Here is a 22,906-nt window from a genome sequence, read left to right as displayed (position 1 = left end):
GACACACATATACACACAGATACTGGGACACACATATACACACAGATACTGGGACACACATATACACACAGATACTGGGACACACATATACACACAGATACTGGGACACACATATACACACAGATACTGGGACACACATATACACACAGATACTGGGACACACACACACACACGGATACTGGGACACACACACACACACGGATACTGGGACACACACACACACACACGGATACTGGGACACACACACACACACACACGGATACTGGGACACACACACACACACACACGGATACTGGGACACACACACACACACACACGGATACTGGGACACACACACACACACACACGGATACTGGGACACACACACACACACACACACACACACACACACACACACACACACACAGATACTGGGACACACACACACACACACACACAGATACTGGGACACACACACACACACACACACACACACAGATACTGGGACACACACACACACACACACAGATACTGGGACACACACACACACACACACAGATACTGGGACACACACACACACACAGATACTGGGACACACACACACACACAGATACTGGGACACACACACACACACACACACACACACAGATACTGGGACACACACACACACACACATTGAGGCGGTAGGGTAGCCTAGTGGTTAGAGCGTTGGACTAGTAACCGGAAGGTTGCAGCGCTGGACTAGTAACCGGAAGGTTGCAAGTTCAAATCCCCGAGCTGACAAGGTACAAATCTGTCGTTCTGCCCCTGAACAGGCAGTTAACCCACAGTTCCTAGGCCGTCATTGAAAATAAGAGTTTGTTCTTAACTGACTTGCCTAGTTAAATAAAGGTCAAATAAAAATAAATAAACACACAGAGAGATACGGGGACACACACACACACAGATACTGGGACACACACACACACAGAGATACTGGAACACACACACAGATACTGGAGGACACACACACAGATACTGGAGGACACACACACAGATACTGGAGGACACACACACACCGATACTGGGACACACACACACCGATACTGGGACACACACACAGATACTGGGGGACACACATACATACATACATACATACATACATACATACATTCTCGGACAGACACACATTCACACACAGATACTGGGACAGACACACGCATAGATACTGGGACAGACAGACAGGGTCTAGGGTTTCTGGAATTATGGTGTTGTAAGCAATGACCAGCCTTTCAAAGCACTTCATGGCGTGTGTGCTGCATGGTGGTAGTCATTTACGCAGGTTACCTTGGCGTTCTTGGGCACAGGGACTAAGGGGGTCTGCTTGAAACATGTAGGTATTACAGACTCGGTCAGGGAGAGGTTAAAAATATCAGTGAAGGCACTTGCTAGTTGGTCAGAGCATACTCTGAGTTCGCGTCCTGGTAGTCCGTCTGGCCCTGCAGCCTTGGGAATCGGCTACGGAGTGCATGATCACACAGTCGTCCGGAACATCTGGTGCTCTCATGTATGGTTCAGTGTTGCCTGCCTCAAATCAAGCATAGAGGGCATTTAGCTCATCACTGGGCAGCTCACAACTTGGTGTCCCTTTATAATCCATAATAGTTTGCAAGCCCTGCCACATCCGACAAGCACCAGAGCCGGTGTAGTTGGATTCAGTCTTCGTGCTGTATTGACATTTTGCCTGTTTTGCTGATTCGTCAGAGGGCGTAGCGGGATTTCTTATGAATATGTCCCGCTCCTTGAAAGTGGCAGCTCTAGCTCAGTGCGGATGTTGCCTGTAATCCATGGATTCCAATGACATCGTTGATGCACTTATTGATGAAACCGGTGACTGATGTGGTATACTCCTCACTGCCATCATATGAATCCCAGAACATATTCCAGGATGTGCTAGCACAACAGTTCTGTAGTTTAGCATCCGCATCCTGTAGTTTAACTTCCTGCTTGAGTTTTTGCTTGTAAACAGGATTTAGGAGGAAAAAATTATGGTCAGATTTTCCAAATGGAGGGTGAGGGTGTTCTTTGTTACGTGTTTCTGTGTGAGGGGTAAAGTTGGTCTAGAGTTTTTTATTAATTTTTATAAAAATGTCTCTGGTTGCACATGTGACATGCTGGTAGTCAACTGTATATTATCCATGTCGTCGTTCAGCCACGTCCCGGTGAAACATAACATTAAACATAAAGAACAGAGCTCATCCAGTTTATTCTCCAGTGATTGCACATTCACCAGTAGGACACACACACAGATACTGGGACACACACACACCTTCCCTGTCTACTTCTTTAGCTACTTACTAATGTTGTTTGTTGGTTTTCCTCACAGCTTGCGCTACCTGAACGCATCAGCCAATAAGCTGGAGTGCCTCCCTCCAGCCAGCCTATCAGAGGAGGGCCTCAGCAGCCTGCAGGAGCTGTATCTGACCAATAACAGCCTGACGGACAAGAGTGTCCCTCTGCTGACTGGTCACGCCCACCTCAGGGTGCTGCACCTGGCCTACAACCAGCTACAGACCTTCCCAGCCAGGTCTCTCTCTCTCTCACACACACACACACACTGGGACAGATGCGTGAGCATGTCGCGCACACACACACTCTCTCTTTTACTGTCTTCTTACTTGTCGTGCACACACGTTTGAAAACCCTTATTTTTCTCACCCCCTCTCTGTCTCTCTCTGTCTCTCTCTGTCTCTCTTTGTTTCTGGGAGGGGGGCTGGTTTTAACTTCACTGCTATGGAGTGACATTTTACTTAATGGCACTTGAGTTTGCTATGTATGTACACTAGTTAAATGGTGCCAATAAAGGTTTTCTAAACATCTAAATCCCTCTCTCACTGCCACTGCAGTAAGATGGCTCGGTTGGAGCAGCTGGAGGAACTGGACCTCAGTGGGAACAGGCTGAGAGCGGTGCCCACCACCATCCTGAGCTGCAGGCACATGCACACACTCTCTGCCCACTCCAACAACATCACTGTCTTCCCTGAGGTCCTCCAGCTTCAAGACATGAAGGTAGGACAGACACAACACACACTCTCTGCCCACTCCAACAACATCACTGTCTTCCCTGAGGTCCTCCAGCGTCAAGGAATTAAGGTAGGACAGACACAACACACACTCTCTGCCCACTCCAACAACATCACTGTCTTCCCTGAGGTCCTCCAGCTTCAAGACATGAAGGTAGGACAGACACAACACACACTCTCTCCTGATACTCTGACTTCATGGTTGAGGTTGACATGGTCCTGTTTAGCAGTGTCCAGGGGCTGTCACATATACCCTGGCCTCCATACTTTTCCCTGGTTAATCAGGCCCTTCTCTGGATTTGTCCCAAATGACACCCTATTCCCAATATAGTGCCTTTTGACATGTGTCTATGTCCCTCAAACTCAACTCTAGACCTTGAAGCCAGTTACTCTCCTTTTTGCATTGTTCCCCTCCAACCAGGGACTGATTTAGACCTGGGACACCAGGTGGGTGCAATTAATTATCAGTTGGAACAGACAACCAGCAGGTTCCGGACTTTGAATAACCATGGTCTATAGGGTTCTGCCATTTGGGACACCACCTCTGTAATCTCATAAATATATCCCCTAATCCCCTAATGAGATTGCTGTGAAAACACACACACTATTAATAACCCTGACATCTGATCTTGGCCAGCGTGTCTTTGACCTCTCGGTCTCACTCTCTCTCTCTCCCTCCTGCAGTGTGTGGATCTGAGCTGTAATGAGTTGTGTGAGGTAGTCCTCCCAGAGTCTCTGCCTGCTAAACTACAGGAGCTAGACCTGACAGGCAACCCTCGCCTCAACCTGGATCACCGGAGCCTCGAACTGCTCAAGTAACAACACACAGAGTCAAATGCACACAAACCATAATGCATGTGCACACCAACCTGGTATTTTGGATTATTCTGTATGTAAATCAGGGACACTCCATTTAGTATGATATGTTACATTGTGGTATGTATTCATTTGTGGATGTCCACCACCCATTTCGAATGATATGTTACAAATTACGATTCTTATTGTATGTTTCGAATTTGCAAAACGTACAATATATTACTAATTTGCAAAACGTATGATATTGCTTTACTTGGCTTATCGCGCTCTAGCGTCTCCTTGTGTCGGGCTAGGCGCCTGCAGGCTGACTTCGGTCGTCAGTTGAAATGTTTCCTCCGACACATTGGTGCGGCTGGTTTCCGGGTTAAGCGGGCGGGTGTTAACAAGGGTTGCTAGACATTTGTGTTATTTGCCCGATGTATTTTTAAACTCCCTGATGTATTTCTTCTCTCTCTCCCTCCTGCAGTAACATTCGGTGTTTCCGTGTGGACCCATCTCCCTCCTCTTTGTGTGGCAGTGAGGGGCCCGGGGAGCCTGCAGTCTGGAGCCACGGATACACAGAGGCCTCTGGGGTCAACAACAAGTCAGTACATACTCTGTCTCTGCATCTCTCCCTTTCTCTCTCTCTCTCACTCAGAAATGAACAGTAAACATGACACTTTCTATCTCTTTCTCTCTCCATCCATCACTCCTCTGTTGGTCGATCTCTGGATAGCCTCTCTTTTCGGAATAGCAGTACAGTGTGTGTGTCGGTGTATGTGTTATTCCTAACATGTTTGTGTTTCTCAGGCTGTGTGTAGCAGCCCTGGCATTGGACAGTTTCCGTGGAAGCAGGGAGGCTCTGTACGGGGTGTTTGACGGAGACCGTAACGTTGAGGTGCCCTACCTGCTGCAATGCACCATGGGAGATGTGCTGGCCGAGGAACTGCACAAGAGCAAGAACCAAGAGGACTATATGACCAACACCTTCCTCACCATGCAGAGGTACACACATGGTCTCTCTCCCAGATGCACACACAGTTTCTTTCTCAAACACATGCACACTCCTGTTCATCTCATGTTGTTGTTGTTGTTGTTATAACAGGAAGTTGGGCACGGCAGGACAGAGGCTGGGAGGGTCCGCGGCCCTCTGCCACATCCGTCATGGCCTCGTTGCCCCAAGCGACCGTGGCGGCGGGGGCTGTTTCACGGTGACAGCGGCTAACGTGGGAAGGTGTCAAGCAGTTCTGTGCCGTGATGGCAAGGCCCTCCCTCTCTCCACCACACACACCGTCAGACAGCAGTCAGAGTACCAAAGAGCACGCCAACACCATGCTATCATCACTGAGGTACACACACACTGTACTGTTTGTATGTCTTTGTCTGTCTGTGAGTCTGTTGAGAGGTCCTAACCCCCCCCCCCCCCTCCCCTCAGGACAACAAAGTGAACGGAGTGACGGACTCCACCAGGATCATGGGCTACTCCTTCCTGTGTCCCGCCGTGACCCCACGACCCCACGTCTCCACGGTAACCCTCACCCCGCAGGATGAGTTCTTCATCCTGGCCAGCCGGGGCTTGTGGGATACCATGTCCACCTGCGAGGCAGTGGAGGCAGTGCGTAACGTCCCAGACTCCCTAGCAGCAGCCAAGAAGCTGTGTACGCTGGCGCAGGGCTACGGCTGTCCTGACAGTCTGTGTGCTGTGGTGGTGCAGCTGAGTATCACTGAAGACTGCTGCTGCTGTGAGCCCCCACCACCCCCACCCAGCCCCGGCCTGGAAACTCAACACACCCACACTGCTGGTAACACACACCATCGCTACGGCTCAGCAGATGGAACTCTACCATTACCGCCTCCGGCGATGGGGACAGGAAGTGAGGTCAGCAGTGAGGTCAGCACGTCGGAGATGAGCAGTGAGGTGGGGTCGACGGCGTCGTCGGACGAGCCAGCCAATCAGACTGAGAAGGGCGTGGCCCTGGGGGGTCGCGGGGGGGTGCTGGGGCGGGGAGCGGGGGTGTATGGAGGTGGAAGAGCATCGTTCCAGAGGCAGTACTCCGGGGCTCTGTCTGACAATGGGCTGGACAGTGAGGATGAGGAGCCTATAGCTGGGGTGTTCTCTAATGGGAGCAGAGTGGAGGTGGAGGCTGACATACACTGTCTGAGAGCACGGGCCAGCTCGATACCAATACCCCACACACACCCTGACCCACACACCCACCTTGAGCCTGACCCACACACACACCCTGACCCACACCCCGACCCACACGCCAACCCTGACCCGCACACACACCCTGACCCGCACACACACCCCAGCCCTGACCCGCACACACACCCCAACCCTGAGCCCCACACACACCCTAACACCTCTGTCACACAGCAGCCTGAGCCTTTACCTCTACCCTCCTGCCAGTCAGCCCCCACCCCACCCTCGTCCCCCCCTCATCCGTTTCCTTACCATCAGCCCAGCCCTGACCCTGTAGTAGAAGAGGAGCTGAGGGCTGTAGAGACAGACACTGTAACACCCAAACACACTTTTCAGGGACAGGAGGTGGGGCCTGGAGAGACTGGAGCAGGGTTGTGTGTGATTGGTGGAGAGGCGCAGTTAGGTGCGGGCTCAGGCTCTGGCTCGGCCAGTAGGACTCTGGGTGGGACTCTGGGGCGTAAGGGGCGGGGTAACGGCTCGGTGGCGTGTCAGGGAAGGAGCCAGGATGTGATAGAAGAGGTGGGCGACGCTCCCGTCAGGAAGCAAGGAGGTTACTTCAACGCTCCAGCCCAGCCGGACCCTGACGACAAGCTCGTCATTCCTCCCGAGCTGGAGGAGGAGATCCGGGAGATCATGAAACAACAACAGGAGCAGAGTCAGACACACCCCCAGGGCCACCAGACACACCCCCAGTCACCGCCTGCAGCAGAATACTACGTCACGCCCTTCTAGCTCCCCAGACCGTTCTGTTACAACCCCTTCACAGCACATTAGACCGCACCTGTGAAGAATCCCTGCTACGCCGATTTATAGAATGTCTGGAGATGAGTTCCTGTATGGGTGTGTCCCAAATGACACGCTGTTCAATATCCCAATGAATGGGATCAGAGGTTGAGGAGTTAAGGGGGAAACATGCACAGTCCCTCCCGAAACACACCGACCCTCCTGAAGATGCCTCATACCTGCTAATGGCCAGCAATACTTGTTTTATTCTGTTATTATTTTATATTCCTAACTATATGACCCCAGGAAGTATAATGCATTTTTATAAACACAGGCATTATTTACTTGCTTCACAATGTTCAAGTTAATTAATTAATTTTTTATCATATTTTGTGATGAATGAAGGAATTGATTAAGCACTTTTTATGCAGAGACTTTTATTTGAACTAATTATAAAGCTGAATGATACATTCTGCTAGACTGACTGAACTATTATAAAGCTGAATGGTACATTCTGCTAGACTGACTGAACTATTATTGCTAGAGACCTGTTTTCTTTCTGCCAGCCAGCAAGGCAGCCTGACTGTGGCTCCCTCCCTAATGGCACCCTGTTCCCTATTGCAGAGCCCTGGTCAAAAGTAGTTCACTATATAGGGAATTGGTTGCTATTTGGGACACAAACTGTGTATGGTTGCCTCTAGGCCTCTAAAGTAGACTGATGCTGAGAGATAAAACTAAATCCTAGAAGTTGCATACTCTTAAGTGTGACCTAATAATTGACGTGTACTAATCTTCTCTAAGAGAAAATACTTTTTATTTCAGAAGATTGTTGACACAGACAGATGTCTGAGGAAAGGAGGGAGGGAGAGATGGATGGGGAGGCATAGGTAGAAGTATAAGGACTGGGGAGAACACTGGAAAGGGGGGTGATACTGGTATTACGCAGCTCACTGAATGTGTGGGGCCTATGTGATCTAATGAACTCACTTCAACAAAGGCATTGTTCTATCTAAGCTAATCACACAGGAAAGCTACTTTTTCTATAATAAATCTACATTTTCAAATAATCATAAGGTTGTTAGCTTGTTTTGTGAGAGGTGGGAAGGGGATAGCCTCGTACGAGCCATAGGAAGGGGCTGCAGTGATGGTGTGTGTGAAAAGAAGACTGCAGTGCAATCACTGTAAAGTGACTTTGGGTGTCTTGAAAAAGAGCTTAAACTAAAATGTATGATTGATTATTACTTCCACACTGCTTGGAATGTCTGTGATGCAACCATGGTGATGTAACTAACTCCACTCAAAATCATATTCCATTGAGGTCAAGGCTCCAGGTGCAATTGTGATACCATTGTTCGTCACCGTTACCTAACATTGCAGAATGTTGTGTATGATGTCCTAAAGACAGATTGTTACTTCACAGCAGAATTGCAGTGTTCAAAACAACTGGGACTCGGTATTCTCAGACTTCGGGGGGGTGGAGCCTTTACCTACATCTTGAGCTTGTATTTTCTGAGTTCCCAGTTGTTTTGAACGCACAAAAAAATTCAGTGATTCATTATGACATCAGTGCAGAGAAGATCCATTGTAATGTCATAGCTATGCTGCCTGGGGACACTGCCGGAGAGATGGTGGCCGTGTTCGAGAGCATCAAGACCGTAATGTATCATGGGTAAATTGGCTGATCTGCAAATAATAATGAGTAGTTATTTATTATGCCAGGTGATTTGTTGTTCAGTCAGTCTCGACCTTCAAAATGGCCCCGTAACAGGGACAGGACTGGGGAGTGGTTATATGGAGCAGGATAACTGATGTACTGTATCACACCTCTGAAATGTTAGCCAGTCTGACATGGTGGCATCATGGCATGTATTGTATTGTAAAGCCAAAGGTTTGAGTTGTACTAGAAAATACAAAATAATCAAGATTGAGTAGCAGATAAATGTAAAGGTTTATTTACAGGCAACCTCTATATACACACATACAAAAGTTTTATTGATGAATAACAAGACCAGTCCGAGATCAGTGGGTCATTCATGTTGCAGTTAAAAAGGAATTAATATCAAATCCATGCTTTACAGAAGTTTACAGAGAAAGCGCCTTACCCACTGGGCACAAACTGGGTGAATCAACATTGTTTTCCATGTCATTTCAACAAAACATTCAAGGTGATGATATTGGAATCAACATCAAACTTACTGGATTTGCAAAAAGTTAGGGAGATGTCTTTTTTGCACCCTACTTTAAACCTAAATGGTTCACATTTTTGTTGATTTAACTGTTGACAACTCAAAAGTAAATCAAAACTAGATGTACTGACATCTTTGCCCAGTGGGTAGTTGCAAGTCCCATTACTGTCAAAAATGGACAGACCTTTTTAATGAAAAGGGATCGAGTGGAAAAGCACTTTCGTTCCTTCCGGGTTTCATCTGTGGTGTCGTCCCAAATGGCACCCGATTTCCTACAATCTATTTATTGTGACCAGAGCCCTATGGGCCCTGATCAAAAGTAGTGCACTCTATAGAGAATAGGGTGCCATTTGGGGCTCTCCCTGCATCTCCGTCACAGAGCGGTATCAGACCGTAGTGGTGCCCTATGGGGGTGGGAGCTGGCAGTAGGGGGGCGTCTATCTCTCTCCTCGTGTAGCCTGCGATCCTTCAGGTAGCCCCTGACCCAGCGCACCGTGTGGAACGTAAGCACCGTACCGGCAGTGTAGAGTATTGCAGTGATCAACCCGAACAAAGCCACGGCTGCGTCTGCCCCTCCCACATCACAGTTCATCCAGGTTAAACCTGAACGTGCGTACAGCCTCTCCCTTCTCTTACACACGTCTGTACTGTTTACCTGGATGACAAAGTGGAGGTACAACCCCACAGCCACCACGTAGAGTACCGCTCCCAAACCCTGGAACACCAATGCTCCCATCAGCAGCTTCTGGCCCAGCAGGTGAGCGGGCTTGTTCCCGGAGACCACGAACAAGAGGGAGACAACACCGAAGACTAGGGCAAATGCCACGCCCCCGTAGATTCCCGGAGCTCTCATCTGGCTATACTGCATGTCCAGGTCTCTCACCTGCAATCAAGTACGGTGTTAGGGTGGGGTCTTCATAACAGGGAATGTAGACAACTGTCTTGTGTAGATGCTATGATAGAATGTACCGTGTTATGACAAAGGATCTTTGAAATCCATGATTACATCCCAAATGGTACCCTATTCCCTATATAGTGCACAAATTTTGACCAGAACCCTCAAAAAGTAGTGGACCATATAAGGAATAGGGTACTATTTGGGACACAACACTTGTTTCTGTCTTGTACCTGTTGCAGCTCTTGGCCCTCAAAAGGGATGTTAGTGTTAAGGTTGAAGCTGCCTCCCGCCAGGCCACCCATAGCAGACATGCCTGACATCACCATCTGAGCTGCCACCACACAGATCAGGACCAGCGCATTGGTCAGGACTGAACAGATCAACACGATACCTATAGATTAGATTTTTTATTTAGTCACATGTACAGCACCAGTCAAAAGTTGACACCAACTCATTCAAGGGTTTTTCTTTTCTAGCTTGTAGAATAATAGTGAAGACAAACTTAAGTAACACATATGGAATCATGTAGTAACCAAAAAGTGTTTTAGATTTGAGATTCTTCAAAGTAGCCACCCTTTGCCTTGATAGCTTTGCACACGCTTGGCATTCTCTCAACCAGCTTCACCTGGAATGCTTTTCCAACAGTCTTGAAGGAGTTCTTACATATGCTGAACACTTGTTTCCTTCACTCTGCGGTCCAACTCATCCCAAACCATCTCAATTGGGTTAGCTGTGGTAGCCATGCTGGTTAAGTGTGCCTTACATTTTAAATAAATAACTGACAGTGTCACCAGCAAAGAACCATCACACCACCTCCTCTATGCTTCACAGTGGGAACGACACATGCAAAGATCACCCATTCACCTACTCTGCGTCTCACAGACACAAAATCTCAAATTTGGACTCAGACCAAAGACAGATTTCTACCTGTCTAATGTCCATTGCTCGTGTTTCTTGTCCCAAGCAAGTCTCTTCTTCTTATTGGTGTCCTTTAGTAGTGGTTTCTTTGTAGCAATTTGACCATGAAAGCCTGATTCACGCAGTCTCCTCTGAACAGTTGATGCTGAGATGACTGTTACTTGAACTCCAAAGCATTTATTTGGGCTGCAATTTCTGTGGCTGGTAACTAAGGAACGTATCCTCTGCAGCAGAGAACTGGGTCTTCCTTCCCTGCGGTGGTCCTCATTAGAGCCATAGAGCTTGATGGTTTTTGCGACTGCACTTTTCCAGATTGACTGACCTTCATGTCTTAAAGTAATGATGGACTGTCATTTCTCTTTGCTTATTTGAGCTGTTCTTGCCATAATATGGACTTGGTCTTTTACCAATTGGGCTATCTTCATTAAATGTTTGGGAGCATAATTAGTGTGACTTCCTTTATATTTATCCCATAATCAACTGATCACATTTCTCTGCTCAAATCAAAGCAACAGGTGGTGTGTGCGTGTTAAAACAGCAACGCGAGTAAAATGCAGTTTTACTAGCCTGGGTGAGAACCGGTCTGACCAGTATTAGGAGAGGGAGAAGTATGTCCAGGGGTAGTAGTATCGCTGGGCGGGTGTGGGCGTAGTTTAGGTGAAGAGAGGGAAACTAAATCCTGACAATATGACTGACTGTGTGTGTGTGATGCAGTGTTCATCTAACCACACAGGCAATTACTTCCTCGTCACAGGTATGACCGACTGTCTATTGTGACTCACTTTCTCCACCCAATTGTTTCTCTCTCTACTCTCTGTCCCAATCTAAGACACGAACATTACATACCTCTCCTAGAGCAGATATGGGTGCATTTGGACCCATTATGATCCTCTCCTGGGGCTTCTTGGTGCCGCACATGTTTAAGAGGGGGTGTGGAGTCCCTGTAATATGGAGGCTGAGAAGAGGACCTGAGGGGGAGAGAGAGGGTTGAAGTGCTTCTCTCTCCTACAACCAGCTCTTAGGGGTGGCAGACAGGCTACATCATGCAGTCTGTCACCATAGATGCCTAGTGACTGCGTGTGAACATCCTGTGAACACACCTGTCGCTTGATGGTTGTCTAGCATTGTGCTGCAGCTCCCGTCGTGGCCTGTGTTCCCGATGCTCGTGGAGACCACCGTTTCTCCCCCTTTGCCCTCTGGGCGGCTGGCTCATAACTGCACGGAAAAACACCCAATGTGTCACCAAATGTCATAAACGCGCCATACAACCCCGACCTTTGAACACAGTGCCACAGTGGTAAATCACAGATGTGTAAAAAGAAAATGCGTGAAATAGAATGGCTGTGGCCTGTAATTCTGATTAGGCATGAAAGTAAAAACATTTCTTAAGTCTCAACAACGTATGATTCTCGGAGACCACAGCCATTTACGCTCTGAACTGTGAACAGTTTCAACTGTAAGTAACCAAACTACCATAAAGGGGGACACAAGGCTATTTGCTATATCAATCGAAAAACAAAAACTTACTGGCAGTTGAGGTGATTCCGTTTGGCGAACTATGAATCCGAAAATGTAAACATTTTTGTGGAGATCACAGTTCGCTCACCCAAGAAATATGTCCTACCTTGTTGTTCAGGTGACCGACTCCACCCACCAGAGAATAAGTAAAGGCGGAAACCTCTCGCTCGAATAAGACAGGTAGAGGAGAAGAAACTGTATGATGAGAGTTTTAATGTCTATGGAGGAGACAGTAAAGTAGAATGGCGTCTCGTCAGCAGTGTGTTTATGATGGTTGTTGACAATGACAGCCTTGGGGACTCTTGCCGCGTTGAAAACAACTGGGAACTCGGGAAAAAACGAGGTCAAATCATGATCTTCAGGTTGTAAAGTCGGAGCTCCAGCAAGTGGCCCGAGTTGGAATTCCGAGATTGATGACCGTTCAAATCTATTTTTCAGTCGTTTTTTCCGAGTTTTCAGTTGTTTTTAACACGGAATTTGTCTCTGACCAAGCAATGACCAGTACGTCTGAATCGGCCGCTTTGTCTACTTCGTCCCATCTCCGCGAAAGAAGCTTCTGATTGGATGTCCAGAATGTTGCTTTGACTCTCCATTAATTCAACCCTTGGAATGTCTTATATGAGAAGATTAGGTCGTTTGCATGCATAGGCCTACCGTGCGGTTGAATTTCAATGATAATTGTCAAGATTTGTTTAAGGGCACACTACGCCACTGTTATCACTGAATTGCCTGTATAATGATATATTAAAAGTATGACTCTTATCATTAGATGTATTGGTGGTATGAAGTTGGCCTTTTTGGTATTCATGTAGCCATGCTGTGTAGACTAATCTTCATGGAATAGAGCCAGGGAGTTCATTTAGGCCTGTAGGACAATTATGCACTTGTGGGTCCTGTAATAAATACTTTTTCAATAGCCTATATTTAAATGGTCTATTTTCTCGCAATAAAACCAGCAGTATGCATTTGTAAATTTACATATTTAAAGGCTCGGGAGAAAATGAAGAACATATACTTAGTTCCTGAAAGTACAGTAGGTATTTTTGTAACAATGTATTAGGTGTATTTCTTAATGTATCCACTTGGTGGCAGTAAGCTGGCTTTATGAAAGGGATTTGTCCGACCGCCATAGAAAGCTGCGCTTCCGGTAGTAAGCTACCAAAGCTTCATAACATCACGTTATCAGTTGGATACAGACAGGTCAGCTAAAATATTTCCACTCACGTTTGAAGTCTGTACATCGGTTTTATGTGCCATGTTTTTGACGCTGCACGGAGGACACTGATCATAGTTGAACAAAAGTCCAATCGTTCTCCCGGGTCGTTTCAGTATGTTGTGCGGGGCTGTGGTTGTCAACAGTGGGCAGAGGGTGTTGCGGTACCTCAGTGTAGTGCGGTTTGTAACCCAGTTCGGTACACGTACTAACGTCACCTACATACAAGGCCAGAGCCCCGAACCGCGCATTCGGGAATACTTCTACTACATTGACCACCAAGGGCAGGTGAATGTCTTACACAAAAAAATACAACTAAATAGTGAATTGTTTCGTTGCAGTGATCAGCTAACTAAACTTATGTTTTTACCACAGCTGTTCCTTGATGACACTAAAGTGAAAAACTTTGTCACGTGTTTCAAAGGTATTTAAAGTACACACACACACACACACACACACAGCGCAGTCTAGTTACCTCTTTCCAGATGTAAAAGTGACGCTCTTACAGAGGTTACATTGACATGAATTTAGACAACCTGTCGGTTATCTTATCTCTGCCCGTGGTTATATATGAGATGCTGTGGTGACCTTCATTATTCAGTCTTCATATTCTGTAGTAAACATGATTATCCCTGCTACTACACAAGCTGAGCCTCAGTATAGTCGTATGTCATGTGCCAAGCATTACTGTAAGACTGTGTGTGGGGGTTGCCTGCTTCCCACAACAGCCCCTGTGTTTGACGTTCAGCTCCCACCTAGAGAACATATGGAGGTGATGTAGTGTACGCTCAGGGTTAAGGCCAGAACCTGTACTCAATGTTCTGTAATCTTAGTCAGCAGAACACGGAGCATGCTAATGGTACACCCTATCCCCTATGTAGTGCACTAATTCTGACGAGGACACAATATTTGTGCACTACTGTATGTATGGAATAGGGTGCCATTTGGGATGCAATTATAAATGTCAATAAACTGTTGCATCTGTTGTACAGCTTTCAGGCATACATGCTGCACATATTATATATACATGCTGCACAATTCCCTGATCCACCTCCACGCAGACGACACCATTCTATATACTTCCGGCCCGTCCTTGGACACTGTGCTATCTAACCTCCAAACCAGCTTCAATGCCATACAACACTCCTTCCGTGGCCTCCAACTGCTCTTAAACGCTAGTAAAACCAAATGCATGCTTTTCAACCGATCGCTGCCTGCACCCGCATGCCCGACTAGCATCACCACCCTGGATGGTTCCGACCTTGAATATGTGGACATCTATAAGTACCTAGGTGTCTGGCTAGACTGTAAACTCTCCTTCCAGACTCATATCAAACATCTCCAATCGAAAATCAAATCAAGAGTCGGCTTTCTATTCCGCAACAAAGCCTCCTTCACTCACGCCGCCAAACTTACCCTAGTAAAACTGACTATCCTACCGATCCTCGACTTTGGCGACGTCATCTACAAAATTGCTTCCAACACTCTACTCAGCAAACTGGATGCAGTTTATCACAGTGCCATCCGCTTTGTCACTAAAGCACCTTATACCACCCACCACTGCGACTTGTATGCTCTAGTCGGCTGGCCCTCGCTACATATTCGTCGCCAGACCCACTGGCTCCAGGTCATCTACAAGTCCATGCTAGGTAAAGCTCCGCCTTATCTCAGTTCACTGGTCACGATGGCAACACCCATCCGTAGCACGCGCTCCAGCAGGTGTATCTCAGTGATCATCCCTAAAGCCAACACCTCATTTGGCCGCCTTTCGTTCCAGTACTCTGCTGCCTGTGACTGGAACGAATTGCAAAAATCGTTGAAGTTGGAGACTTTTATCTCCCTCACCAACTTCAAACATCTGCTTATCTGAGCAGCTAACCGATCGCTGCAGCTGTACATAGTCTATTGGTAAATAGCCCACCCATTTTCACCTACCTCATCCCCATACTGTTTTTATTTATTTACTTTTCTGCTCTTTTGCACACCAGTATCTCTACCTGTACATGACCACCTGATCATTTATCACCCCAGTGTATATAGACTCCCCCTTTTTTTTCTACTGTTATTGACTTGTTAATTGTTTACTCCATGTGTAACTCTGTGTTCTCAACTATCCTACCTGGTTAAATAAAGAAAAAAATATAAAAAATATTTTTAAAAATACTATAAAGACATGCTGCACGTATTATACAGTGCCTTGCGAAAGTATTCGGCCCCCTTGAACTTTGCGACCTTTTGCCACATTTCAGGCTTCAAACATAAAGATATAAAACTGTATTTTTTGTGAAGAATCAACAACAAGTGGGACACAATCATGAAGTGGAACGACATTTATTGGATATTTCAAACCTTTTTAACAAATCAAAAACTGAATAATTGGGCGTGCAAAATTATTCAGCCCCTTTACTTTCAGTGCAGCAAACTCTCTCCAGAAGTTCAGTGAGGATCTCTGAATGATCCAATGTTGACCTAAATGACTAATGATGATAAATACAATCCACCTGTGTGTAATCAAGTCTCCGTATAAATGCACCTGCACTGTGATAGTCTCAGAGGTCCGTTAAAAGCGCAGAGAGCATCATGAAGAACAAGGAACACACCAGGCAGGTCCGAGATACTGTTGTGAAGAAGTTTAAAGACGGATTTGGATACAAAAGGATTTCCCAAGCTTTAAACATCCCAAGGAGCACTGTGCAAGCGATAATATTGAAATGGAAGGAGTATCAGACCACTGCAAATCTACCAAGACCTGGCCGTCCCTCTAAACTTTCAGCTCATACAAGGAGAAGACTGATCAGAGATGCAGCCAAGAGGCCCATGATCACTCTGGATGAACTGCAGAGATCTACAGCTGAGGTGGGAGACTCTGTCCATAGGACAACAATCAGTCGTATATTGCACAAATCTGGCCTTTATGGAAAAGTGGCAAGAAGAAAGCCATTTCTTAAAGATATCCATAAAAAGTGTTGTTTAAAGTTTGCCACAAGCCACCTGGGAGACACACCAAACATGTGGAAGAAGGTGCTCTGGTCAGATGAAACCAAAATTGAACTTTTTGGCAACAATGCAAAACGTTATGTTTGGCATAAAAGCAACACAGCCCATCACCCTGAACACACCATCCCCACTGTCAAATATGGTGGTGGAAGCATCATGGTTTGGGCCTGCTTTTCTTCAGCGGGGCGGGGAAGATGGTTAAAATTGATGAGAAGATGGATGGAGCCAAATACAGGACCATTCTGGAAGAAAACCTGATGGAGTCTGCAAAAGACCTGAGACTGGGATGGAGATTTGTCTTCCAACAAGACAATGATCCAAAACATAAAGCAAAATCTACAATGGAATGGTTCAAAAATAAACATATCCAGGTGTTAGAATGGCCAAGTCAAAGTCCAGACCTGAATCCAATCGAGAATCTGTGGAAAGAACTGAAAACTGCTGTTCACAAATGCTCTCCATCCAACCTCACTGAGCTCGAGCTGTTTTGCAAGGAGGAATGGGAAAAATGTCAGTCTCTCGATGTGCAAAACTGATAGACATACCCTAAGCGACTTACAGCTGTAATCGCAGCAAAAGGTGGCGCTACAAAGTATTAACTTAAGGGGGCTGAATCATTTTGCACGCCCAATTTTTCAGTTTTTGATCTGTTAAAAAAGTTTGAAATATCCAATAAATGTCGTTCCACTTCATGATTGTGTCCCACTTGTTGTTGATTCGTCACAAAAAAATACAGTTTTATATCTTTATGTTTGAAGCCTGAAATGTGGCAAAAGGTCGCAAAGTTCAAGGGGGCCGAATACTTTCGCAAGGCACTGTATATACATGCTGCACGTACTATATATACTTTATATACATGCTGCACATACTAAATATATATGCTGCACATACTATATATACATGCTGCACATACTATATATACATGCTGCACATACTATATATACATGCTGCACATACTATGGTGGAGGTCTACAATTTATTTTCTGAGGTCTTGGTTGATTTCTTTTGATTTTCCCATGATGTCAAGCAAAGAGGCACTGGGTTTGAAGGTAGGCCTTGAAACACATTCACAGTTACACCTCCAATTGACTCAAATTATGTCAGTTAGCCTATCAGAAGTTTCTAAAGCCATGACATCATTTTCTGGAATTTTCCAAGCTGTTTAAAGGCAGTCAACTTAGTGTATGTAAACTTCTGACCCACTGGAATTGTGATACAGTGAATTATAAGTGAAATATGTCTGTAAACAGTTGTTTGAAAAATGACTTGTGTCATGCACAAAGTAGATGTCCTAATCGACTTTTCAAAACTATAGTTTGTTAACAAGAAATTTGTGGAGTGGTTGAAAAACGAGTTTTAATGACTCAAGCTATGTAAACTTCCGACTTCAACTGCACATATTGAAGAACACTATATATACACTCCCGTTCAAAAGATTGGGGTCACTTAGAAATGTCTTTGTTTTTTAAAGAAAAGCACATTTTTTTTGTTCATTAAAATAACATAAAATTGATCAGAAATACAGTGTAGACATTGTTAATGTTGTAAATGACTATCGTAGCTGGAAACTACTGATTTTAATGGAACATCTACATAGGCGTACAGCATTATCAGCAACCATCACCCCTGTGTTCCAATGGCATGTTGTGTTAGCTAACCCAAGTTTAGCATTTTAAAAGGCTAATTGATCATAAGAAAACACTTTTGCAATTATGTCAGCACAGCTGAAAACTGTTGTTCTGATTAAAGAAGCTAAAACTGGCCTTCTTTAGACCATCTGAATATCTGGAGCATCAGTATTTGTGGGTTCGATTACAGCCTTAAAGGACAAAAAATGGTTTTTCTTTAATTGACAAGGACATTTCTAAGTGACCCCAAACTTTTGAACGGTAGTGTACATGCTGCACATATTGAGGAACAAACAATATGTACATGCTGCACATATTGAGGAACAAACTATATGTACATGCTGCACATATTGAGGAACAAACTATATGTACATGCTGCACATATTGAGGAACACACTATATGTACATGCTGCACATATTGAGGAACACACTATATGTACATGCTGCACATATTGAGGAACACACTATATGTACATGCTGCACATATTGGGGAACACACTATATGTACATGCTGCACATATTGGGGAACACACACATATACAGTGAGGAGAACAAGTATTTGATACACTGCCGATTTAGCAGATTTTCCTACTTACAAAGCATGTAGAAGTCTGTAATTTTTATCATAGGTACACTTCAACTGTGAGAGACGGAATCTAAAACAAAAATCCAGAAAATCACATTGTATGATTGTTAAGTAATTAATTTGCATTTTATTGCATGACATAAGTATTTGATACATCAGAAAAGCAGAACTTAACATTTGGTACAGAAACCTTTGTTTGCAATTACAGAGATCATACGTTTCCTGTAGTTCTTGACCAGGTTTGCACACACTGCAGCAGGGATTTTGGCCCACTCCTCCATACAGACCTTCTCCAGATCCTTCAGGTTTCGGGGCTGTCGCTGGGCAATACGGACTTTCAGCTCCCTCCAAAGATGTTCTATTGGGTTCAGGTCTGGAGACTGGCTAGGCCACTCCAGGACCTTGAGAGGCTTCTTACGGAGCCACTCCTTAGTTGCCCTGGCTGTGTGTTTCTGGTCGTTGTCATGCTGGAAGACCCAGCCACGACCCATCTTCAATGCTCTTACTGAGGGAAGGAGGTTGTTGGCCAAGATCTCACGATACATGGCCCCATCCATCCTCCCCTCAATACGGTGCAGTCGTCCTGTCCCCTTTGCAGAAAAGCATCCCCAAAGAATGTTGTTTCCACCTCCATGCTTCACGGTTGGGATGGTATTCTTAGGGTTGTACTCATCCTTCTTCCTCCAAACACGGCGAGTGGAGTTTAGACCAAAAAGCTCTATTTTTGTCTCATCAGACCACATGACCTTCTCCCATTCCTTCTCTGGATCATCCAGATGGTCATTGGCAAACTTCAGACGGGCCTGGACATGTGCTGGCTTGAGCAGGGGGACCTTGCGTGCGCTGCAGGATTTTAATCCATGACGGCGTAGTGTGTTACTAATGGTTTTCTTTGAGACTGTGGTCCCAGCTCTCTTCAGGTCATTGACCAGGTCCTGCCGTGTAGTTCTGGGCTGGTCCCTCACCTTCCTCATGATCATTGATGCCCCACGAGGAGAGATCTTGCAAGGAGCCCCAGAACGAGGGTGATTGACCATCATCTTGAACTTCTTCCATTTTCTAATAATTGGGCCAACAGTTGTTGCCTTCTCACCAAGCTGCTTGCCTATTGTCCTGTAGCCCATCCCAGCCATGTGCAGGTCTACAATTTTATCCCTGATGTCCTTACACCCTCTCTGGTCTTGGCCATTGTGGAGAGGCTGGAGTCTGTTTGAGTGTGTGGACAGGTGTCTTTTATACAGGTAACAAGTTCAAACGGGTGCTGTTAATACAGGTAATGAGTGGAGAACAGGAGGGCTTCTTAAAGAAAAACTAACAGGTCTGTGAGAGCTGGAATTCTTACTGGTTGGTAGGTGATCAAATACTTATGTCATGCAATAAAATGCAAGTGAATGACTTAAAAATCATGCAATGTGATTTTCTGGATTTTTTTTTTAGATTCCATCTCTCACAGTTGAAGTATACCTATGATAAAAATTACAGACCTCTACATGCTTTGTAAAAAGTATGTGGACAACCCTTCAAATGAGTGGATTCGGCTATTTCAGCCACACCCGTTGCTGAGAGGTGTATAAATTCGAGGACACATCCATGCAATCTCCATAGACAAATATTCCCAGTAGAATGGACTTACTGAAGAGCTCAGTCACTTTCAACGTGGCACCGTCATAGGATGCCACCTTTCCAACAACTCAGTTCTTCAAATTTCTGCCCTGCTCGAGCTGCCCCGGTAAACTGTAAGTGCTGTTATTCTGAAGTGGAAATGTCTAGGAGCAACACCAGCTCAGCCGTGAAATGGTAGGCCACACAAGCTCACAGAACGCGCCCGCAGAGTGATGAAGCGTGTAGAGTGTAAAAATCGTCTGTCCTCGGTTACAACACTCACTACCGAGTTCCAAACTGCCTCTGGTAGCAACGTCAGCAGAACTGTTAGTCGGGAGCTTCATGAAATGGGTTTCTATGGCCGAGATGCCGCACACAAGCCTGAGATCACCATGGCCAATGCTAAGCATCGGCTGGAGTGGTGTACAGCTTGCCGCCATTGGACTCTGGAGCAGCGGAAATGCGTTCTCTGGAGTGATGAATCACTCTTCAATATCTGGCAGTCCGAAGGACAAATCTGGATTTGGCGGATGCCAGGAGAACGCTACCTGCCCAAATGCATAGTGCCAACTGTAAAGTTTGGTGGAGAGAGAATAATGGTCTGGGGCTGTTTTTCATGGTTCGGGCTAGACCCCTTAGTGGAGAAAATCTTAACGCTACAGCATACAATGACGTTCTAGGTGATTCTGTGCTTCCAACTTTGTGGCAACGGTTTGGGGAAGGCCCTTTCCTGTTTCAGCATGACAATGCCCCTGTACACAAAGCAAGGTCCATACAGAAATGGTTTGTTGAGATCATTGTGGAAGAACTTGACTGGCCCGCACAGAGCCCTGACCTCAACCCCATCAAACACCTTTGGGATGAATTGGAACGCTGACTGAAAGCCAGGTCTAATCGCCCAACATCAGTGCCCGACCTCACTAATGCTCTTGTGGCTGAATGGAAGCAAGTCCCTGCAGCAATGTTCCAACATCTAGTAGAAAGCCTTCACAGAAGAGTGGATGCTGTTATTGCATGACAGGGGGAACCAACTCCATATTAATGCCCATGATTTTGGAATGAGATGTTTGACGAGCAGGTGTCCACATACGTTTGGCCATGTAGTGTATTTTGAGAGCAGGAGCAGTGTTATCTAGGCTAAGTGTAGTTAGTGTAACTTGATTTATAGTAAGAATGAACTCTTATTGTGTTTTATGCAGTGGTTGTGTTTTTATTTTCCCCCCTCTCTCTTTCTCTCTCCGTTTTCAGATACGCACTTCCTGGTGTTCTTCTTCACTCGTCTCCGTAGGAACGAGAGTGGGCGGTACCAGGATGACTTCCCCTTCCTGTCCCTGTGTGGCCGCGAGAGAAACTTCCTGCGCTGTGACGACCGTCCGCTGGTGTTCACCCACTTGATGCCCGCCGCTGGGGGTATAGTCAATCAACCAATCAGTCAGTCAATCAATCAATCAACCAATCAATCACATTTATTTATAAAGCCATTTTACATCATCAGTTGTCAAGAAGTGCTTTTGCATTAACCCTGTATAAACCCCAAAGAGAAAGCGGAAGCTAGGACAAACTATCTGTCTGTTCTACCGGTACAGGGACAGAGACCGCTGGGGGTACGTTGACAGATGTGAGGACAGGAGGAGCCCCAGAGCTACTGTCGTTCTGTTGGGGCGGTGACAAGCTGGCCGTCAAGTTCCGTCCAAAGTCTCTCTACATGCATCCTGGGACTGGGCGTGTCTACCACCCCTGCTCTGAGCGCCTGGGGGGCGTCGGCTTGGTGCGCTCCGCCCTCGCCATAGAGCTCAGCCCCTTCTTTCTGTACCCACTTCAACAACACCAATCAGAACAGCCCACACACTTCTTGTGGGCGGGACAACAGCACACACTGACTAATGAACTGGCAGGATGTTTCCCCCCTGAAGAGGAGGGAGGGATGAGCTGATCAGAATAACACTGCTGCAGAAGATGAATACCCGAAAGTTGCCAATTGAAAGGCAATATATAGAGTGGATATGATGGTTATGTTCCAAATGGCACCCTATTCCCTATATAGTGTACTACTTTTGACCAGAGTAGATAGGGCGCTGTTCAAAAGTAGTGAACTTTGTAGGGTATAGGGTGCCATTTGGGATGTAGACGACGAGTGGTTATGTATATTTGTTACATTACTATCTGTGATATTCAGAACAATGCACATCATTAATCAAAACGGTAATTATAATTTGGCCCAAACGGGTCTTGAGCATGCAAATTCTAACAGTCAGAAAATGCTAATAATCAAGTTCCTCCTATTGGACAAATTCAAGTTGTACCCATTAATTTAGAAACATTTTGCATCTGAGAGCCCTCTGGTCACAATACTATGTAGGGAGTATTGTGCCATTTGGGATGCAACCTCAGCTGTTTATCTACTAATAGCTGATGTGCCAGTAGGTTCTGTAGATAGTGGACAAACTTTTGCTATAAGAGTACCCATGGGTCCTCTGCTTCGAGAATAAAAACCTCTAGAGGGAACCCTTGCATTTGTATTGACTGGATAAGGATGAGACATATTTTTATGATAATTAAAATGCATCGGCACACACTGAATGACTTTATAAATGTTTT

The 22,906-nt window shown here is 45.8% G+C and overlaps 3 protein-coding genes across 6 annotated transcripts in view; 2 read left to right on the top strand and 1 right to left on the bottom strand.

Annotated features, from left to right (window-relative positions):
* LOC109903029 (PH domain leucine-rich repeat protein phosphatase 1) overlaps positions 1 to 7,832 on the top strand; it is a 49,378-nt gene extending 41,546 nt beyond the window's left edge. The window contains exons 11-17 of one of the 2 annotated variants that reach the window (XM_031785703.1): positions 2,345 to 2,545; positions 2,865 to 3,195; positions 3,726 to 3,856; positions 4,324 to 4,440; positions 4,647 to 4,841; positions 4,942 to 5,185; positions 5,272 to 7,832. In XM_031785703.1, coding sequence (XP_031641563.1) covers positions 2,345 to 2,545; positions 2,865 to 3,195; positions 3,726 to 3,856; positions 4,324 to 4,440; positions 4,647 to 4,841; positions 4,942 to 5,185; positions 5,272 to 6,771 — 2,719 coding nt within the window. In that variant the 3' untranslated portion in view covers positions 6,772 to 7,832. The remainder of the gene's footprint in view (positions 1 to 2,344; positions 2,546 to 2,864; positions 3,196 to 3,725; positions 3,857 to 4,323; positions 4,441 to 4,646; positions 4,842 to 4,941; positions 5,186 to 5,271) is intronic. The other variant, XM_031785704.1, reaches the window with a different exon arrangement.
* Positions 7,833 to 8,691: 859 nt separating this feature from the next.
* On the bottom strand, positions 8,692 to 12,825 carry si:ch211-191a24.4 (MARVEL domain-containing protein 3). Of its 2 annotated transcripts, none has more exons than XM_020499442.2 (5): positions 12,389 to 12,825; positions 11,865 to 11,979; positions 11,611 to 11,732; positions 10,077 to 10,237; positions 8,692 to 9,831 (listed from the first exon to the last, which is right to left on the bottom strand). In XM_020499442.2, the coding sequence occupies exons 2-5, from the start codon at positions 11,975 to 11,977 to the stop codon at positions 9,322 to 9,324; spliced, it is 906 nt and encodes a 301-aa protein (XP_020355031.1). In that variant the 5' UTR covers positions 11,978 to 11,979; positions 12,389 to 12,825; the 3' UTR covers positions 8,692 to 9,321. The 2 variants fall into 2 exon arrangements, with proteins under 2 accessions (XP_020355031.1, XP_020355030.1); XM_020499441.2 differs by having other exon boundaries at positions 12,292 to 12,415.
* lg13h8orf82 (linkage group 13 C8orf82 homolog) lies at positions 12,457 to 22,884 on the top strand. Of its 2 annotated transcripts, none has more exons than XM_020499443.2 (4): positions 12,457 to 13,783; positions 13,871 to 13,919; positions 21,557 to 21,739; positions 21,895 to 22,883. In XM_020499443.2, exons 1-4 carry the CDS (start codon positions 13,613 to 13,615, stop codon positions 22,239 to 22,241), a joined length of 750 nt encoding a protein of 249 aa, XP_020355032.1. In that variant the 5' UTR covers positions 12,457 to 13,612; the 3' UTR covers positions 22,242 to 22,883. The 2 variants fall into 2 exon arrangements, with proteins under 2 accessions (XP_020355032.1, XP_020355033.1); XM_020499444.2 differs by having other exon boundaries at positions 13,315 to 13,783; positions 21,557 to 21,718; positions 21,895 to 22,884.
* Positions 22,885 to 22,906: the final 22 nt, after the last annotated feature.

This window comes from Oncorhynchus kisutch, linkage group LG13 (assembly GCF_002021735.2).
Source record: "Oncorhynchus kisutch isolate 150728-3 linkage group LG13, Okis_V2, whole genome shotgun sequence".
Taxonomy (NCBI): Eukaryota; Metazoa; Chordata; class Actinopteri; order Salmoniformes; family Salmonidae; genus Oncorhynchus; species Oncorhynchus kisutch.
Note: the sequence above shows the minus strand (reverse complement) of the source record. Positions and strands in the feature narration are given on the sequence as shown.

What these genes read in the sequence shown, in the direction of transcription:
- si:ch211-191a24.4 (XM_020499442.2), bottom strand. Translation starts at nt 11,977, where the DNA reads ATGAGCCAGCCGCCCAGAGGGCAAAGGGGGAGAAACGGTGGTCTCCAC. An exon ending in CCATATCTGCTCTAGGAGAG is followed by an intron (nt 10,238 to 11,610) that starts GTATGTAATGTT and finishes TCTAATCTATAG; the next exon opens with GTATCGTGTTGATCTGTTCA. An exon ending in AGGGCCAAGAGCTGCAACAG is followed by an intron (nt 9,832 to 10,076) that starts GTACAAGACAGA and finishes ACTTGATTGCAG; the next exon opens with GTGAGAGACCTGGACATGCA.
- lg13h8orf82 (XM_020499443.2), top strand. Translation starts at nt 13,613, where the DNA reads ATGTTGTGCGGGGCTGTGGTTGTCAACAGTGGGCAGAGGGTGTTGCGG. An exon ending in CTTTGTCACGTGTTTCAAAG is followed by an intron (nt 13,920 to 21,556) that starts GTATTTAAAGTA and finishes CTCCGTTTTCAG; the next exon opens with ATACGCACTTCCTGGTGTTC. An exon ending in TATAGTCAATCAACCAATCA is followed by an intron (nt 21,740 to 21,894) that starts GTCAGTCAATCA and finishes CTACCGGTACAG; the next exon opens with GGACAGAGACCGCTGGGGGT.